The 5000-nt window shown below is 45.9% G+C and overlaps 1 protein-coding gene across 1 annotated transcript in view; it reads right to left on the bottom strand.

Moving 5' to 3' along the window:
• The window catches only part of LOC135553898 (protein kinase C beta type-like), a 73080-nt gene that overhangs the window by 10802 nt on the left and 57278 nt on the right, over positions 1-5000 (bottom strand). The window contains exon 3 of the mRNA XM_064985823.1: positions 4131-4213. Within this exon, the coding sequence (XP_064841895.1) occupies positions 4131-4213 (83 nt within the window). The remainder of the gene's footprint in view (positions 1-4130; positions 4214-5000) is intronic.

Genomic DNA, 5000 nt, shown 5'->3' on the forward strand with positions numbered 1-5000 from the left:
CACCAACATAGTGTCTTAATAAGGCGTTGGGTCACCGGGTAACTGCCAGAATAAAGGAAACACCAACATAGTGTTTTAATAAGGAGTTGAGTCACCGGGTAACTGCCAGAATAAAGGAAACACCAACATAGTGTCTCAATAAGGTAGAGGAGGCAGGTAGCCTTGTGGTTAGAGCAGGTAGTCTAGTGGTTAGAGCAGGTAGCCTTGTGGTTAGAGCAGGTAGTCTAGTGTTTAGAGCAGGTAGCCTAGTGGTTAGAGGCAGGTAACCTAGTGGTTAGAGCAGGTAACCTCGTGGTTAGAGCAAGTAGCCTACTGGTTAGAGCAGGTAGCCTAGTGGTTAGAGCAGGTAGCCTAGTGTTTAGAGCAGGTAGCCTAGTGGTTAGAGCAGGTAGCCTAGTGGTTAGAGCAGGTAACCTCGTGGTTAGAGCAAGTAGCCTACTGGTTAGAGCAGGTAGCCTAGCGGTTAGAGCAGGTAGCCTAGTGGTTAGAGCAGGTAGCCTAGTGGTTAGAGCAGGTAACCTCGTGGTTAGAGCAGGTAGCCTAGTGGTTAGAGCAGGTAGCCTAGCGGTTAGAGCGTTGGACTTGTAACCGAAAGGTTGCTGGATCGAATCACCAAGCTGACAACTTAAAAATCTGTTGTTCTGCCCCCTGGACAAGGCAGTTAACCCACTGTTCCTAGGTAAGCCGTCATTCTAAAGTAAGAATTTGTTTTTAAACTGACTTGCCTCGTTTAAATAAAGGTAAAAAGTATAATTGTTTAATTGACTCAGGAAACACACCTGTGTAGACACAGCCTACTCTCTCCAACGAACTGCTCAGAAGGAGAGTTACGGACTCTGCCAGTGAAGCCACACCGACGCCAATGCAAGATGGCCGCCTCTCTCTTTTACCTGAACGGCTTTGTGGACTGAAAAACTCCAAGAGACACTAAAGAAAAATCTTAAAAGGAAGAGAGACTAAAAGCATCTTGAAAGGTGAAACTCGTGCTGTTGTGTTGTTCTCATTGTTGCTCGTGTAGTCGGGGAACAGCCAATACTTTTCCTGACATTCGGTGGAGAATTCAGGAATCTGAATTAAATCACTACCTTTTTTTCCCACACATTTATTCTTGGTTTTTTTTCGCAACCGTGTCAAATCCCGGAGTTGGAAACTTGGAAAACTATGCTTGGACAACTCCTAGATCTTCATGGAGTCAGCCAACAGACCTCCAACGGTAGAAGGCGTGGCCTGCTCATACGACAAATGACGAGCCTCACAAGGTTTTCCCTGGAAGCTCAAAGGGGACCAGCTGAAGCAGCTGCTCGTCAGGTCACTAAAAAGGACTGACGGTGATGACCCAGAGGCCATGATCTCTTGAAATTTGAGAGAGAGAATTATCGGACTGGACAACATGGTCAGCTCTTCTAGCCCCCGATCTCACAAGAGAGATGTGAAAAGCCTGTCTGAAGACAGTAGAGGCCAATAACTATGACAATTTGAAGGAGGCAGATCAGGGCTCAACCCCTTTACCAGCCCCCAGTGGTTCAGAACCTGGGAATACCAAGCTGGGCAGACACTCCGGGCCCAACAGATCCAGGCTCAACCCCTTTACCAGCCCCCGGTGGTTCAGAACCTGGGAATACCAAGCTGAAGGGCACTCCGGGCCCAACAGATCAGGGTTCAACCCCTTTACCAGCCTCCAGTGGTTCAGAGCCTGGGAATACCAAGCTGGGCAGACACTCCGGGCCCAACAGTGGTTCAGAGCCTGGGAATACCAAGCTGGGCAGACACTCCGGGCCCAACAGTGGTTCAGAGCCTGGGAATACCAAGCTGGGCAGACACTCCGGGCCCAACAGTGGTTCAGAACCTGGGAATACCAAGCTGAAGGACTAAAGGACTAAAGGGTTGAGTCCTGGGAGGAGAAGTGTTCCAGGTAGAAAGAGCACTAATTAGGCACCTTCTTGAGAAGGGTTCTCCTAGGAAGGGTTCTCCTAGGAAGGGTTCTCCTGGGAAGGGTTCTCCTGGGAAGGGTTCTCCTGGGAAGGGTTCTCCTGGGAAGGGTTCTCCTGAGAAGGGTTCTCCTGGGAAGGGTTCTCCTGGGAAGGGTTCTCCTGAGAAGGGTTCTCCTAGGAAGGGTTCTCCTGGGAAGGGTTCTCCTGAGAAGGGTTCTCCTGGGAAGGGTTCTCCTGAGAAGTGGAACTCATGAAAGGGGAACTCATGAAAAGGGAACTCATTAAAGGGGAACTCATTAAAGGGGAACTCATGAAAAGGGAACTCATTAAAGGGGAACTCATGAAAAGGGGAACTCATGAAAAGGGAACTCATTAAAGGGGAACTCATTAAAGGGGAACTCATGAAAAGGGAACTCATTAAAGGGAAACTCATGAAAAGGGAACTCATTAAAGGGGAACTCATGAAAAGGGAACTCATGAAAGGGGAACTCATGAAAGGGGAACTCATGAAAGGGGAACTCATGAAAGGGGAACTCATGAAAAGGGGAACTCATTAAAGGGGAACTCATGAAAAGGGAACTCATGAAAAGGGAACTCATGAAAGGGGAACTCATTAAAGGGGAACTCATGAAAAGGGGAACTCATGAAAAGGGGAACTCATTAAAGGGGAACTCATGAAAAGGGGAACTCATTAAAGGGGAACTCATTAAAGGGGAACTCATTAAAGGGGAACTCATTAAAGGGGAACTCATTAAAGGGGAACTCATGAAAGGGGAACTCATGAAAGGGGAACTCATGAAAGGGGAACTCATGAAAGGGGAACTCATGAAAAGGGGAACTCATTAAAGGGGAACTCATTAAAGGGGAACTCATTAAAGGGGAACTCATTAAAGGGAACTCATGAAAGGGGAACTCATTAAAAGGGAACTCATTAAAGGGGAACTCATTAAAGGGGAACTCATTAAAGGGAACTCATGAAAAGGGAACTCATTAAAGGGGAACTCATTAAAGGGGAACTCATGAAAAGGGAACTCATGAAAGGGGAACTCATGAAAGGGGAACTCATTAAAAGGGAACTCATTAAAGGGGAACTCATTAAAGGGGAACTCATTAAAGGGAACTCATGAAAAGGGAACTCATTAAAGGGGAACTCATTAAAAGGGAACTCATTAAAGGGGAACTCATTAAAGGGGAACTCATTAAAGGGAACTCATGAAAAGGGAACTCATTAAAAGGGAACTCATGAAAAGGGAACTCATGAAAGGGGAACTCATGAAAGGGGAACTCATTAAAGGGGAACTCATTAAAGGGAACTCATGAAAAGGGAACTCATTAAAGGGGAACTCATTAAAGGGAACTCATGAAAAGGGAACTCATGAAAAGGGAACTCATGAAAAGGGAACTCATTAAAGGGGACTCATTAAAGGGAACTCATGAAAAGGGAACTCATGAAAAGGGAACTCATGAAAAGGGAACTCATTAAAGGGGAACTCATTAAAGGGAACTCATGAAAAGGGAACTCATGAAAAGGGAACTCATTAAAGGGGAACTCATTAAAGGGGAACTCATGAAAAGGGAACTCATGAAAGGGGAACTCATGAAAGGGGAACTCATTAAAGGGAACTCATTAAAGGGGAACTCATGAAAGGGGAACTCATGAAAAGGGAACTCATTAAAGGGGAACTCATTAAAGGGAACTCATTAAAGGGGAACTCATGAAAGGGGAACTCATTAAAGGGAACTCATTAAAGGGGAACTCATGAAAGGGGAACTCATGAAAAGGGAACTCATTAAAGGGGAACTCATTAAAGGGAACTCATGAAAAGGGAACTCATTAAAGGGAACTCATTAAAAGGGAACTCATGAAAGGGGAACTCATTAAAGGGGAACTCATGAAAAGGGAACTCATTAAAGGGGAACTCATGAAAAGGGAACTCATTAAAGGGGACTCATTAAAGGGGAACTCATTAAAGGGGAACTCATTAAAGGGAACTCATTAAAGGGAACTCATTAAAGGGAACTCATTAAAGGGAACTCGTGGAAGAGGAGTATCTCCAGGGTAGGTAGTGTGTGTGCGTATGTGTGAGTGAGTGAATGTGTGGGTCTCTAACAAAAAGGCAGAGATGGGGATGGGCACAAATTGACCAACCCAGGAAATCACACACAGACTGAGACACACACAGAGGGTTTTATACTCACGTCTGAATCAGGCCCCTTATCTGCACCAGGGCACTGGAAGGTGACGAACTCATGGCACCTCTTATGGACAACAAAACAGCACACTAGAAAGATGGAGAGAGAGAGAGAGAGAGAGAGAGAGAGAGATTGAGAGAGAGAGAGAGAGAGAGAGAGAGGTAGAGAGAGAGAGAGAGACAGAGAGAGCGAGAGAGAGAGAGAGACAGAGAGAGAGAGAGAGAGAGAGAGAGACAGAGAGAGAGAGATGGGTCAACAGTAACCTTGGGAAAATCCTCTGCATTATCATTAACAGCAGACTCGTACATTTCCTTAATGAAAACAATGTACTGAGCAAATGTCAAATTGGCTTTTTACCAAATTACCGTACAACAGACCATGTATTCACCCTGCACACCCTAATTGACAACCAAACAAACCAAAACAAAGGCAAAGTCTTCTCATGCTTCGTTGATTTCAAAAAAGCCTTCGACTCAATTTGTCATGAGGGTCTGCTATGGAAAGTGGTGTTGGGCGTAAAACATACAACGTGATAAAATCCATATACACAAACAACAAGTGTGTGGTTAAAATTGACACATGGTTGTGGGGTGAGACAGGGATGCAGCTTAAGCCCCACCCTCTTCAACATATACATCATCGAATTGGCGCGGGCACTAGAAACGTCTGCAGCACCCGGCCTCACCCTACTAGAATCTGAAGTCAAATGTCTGCTGATGATCTGGCGCTCCTGTCACCAACCAAGGAGAGAGAGAGAGAGAGGGAGAGGGTGAGGGGAGAGAGAGCTGTTTGCTGATGATCTGGTGCTTCTGTCACCAACCAAGGAGGGCCTACAGCAGCACCTAGATCTTCTGCACAGATTCTGCCAGACCTGGG

The sequence above is a fragment of the Oncorhynchus masou genome, chromosome 14 (assembly GCF_036934945.1).
Source record: "Oncorhynchus masou masou isolate Uvic2021 chromosome 14, UVic_Omas_1.1, whole genome shotgun sequence".
Lineage (NCBI taxonomy): Eukaryota > Metazoa > Chordata > Actinopteri > Salmoniformes > Salmonidae > Oncorhynchus > Oncorhynchus masou.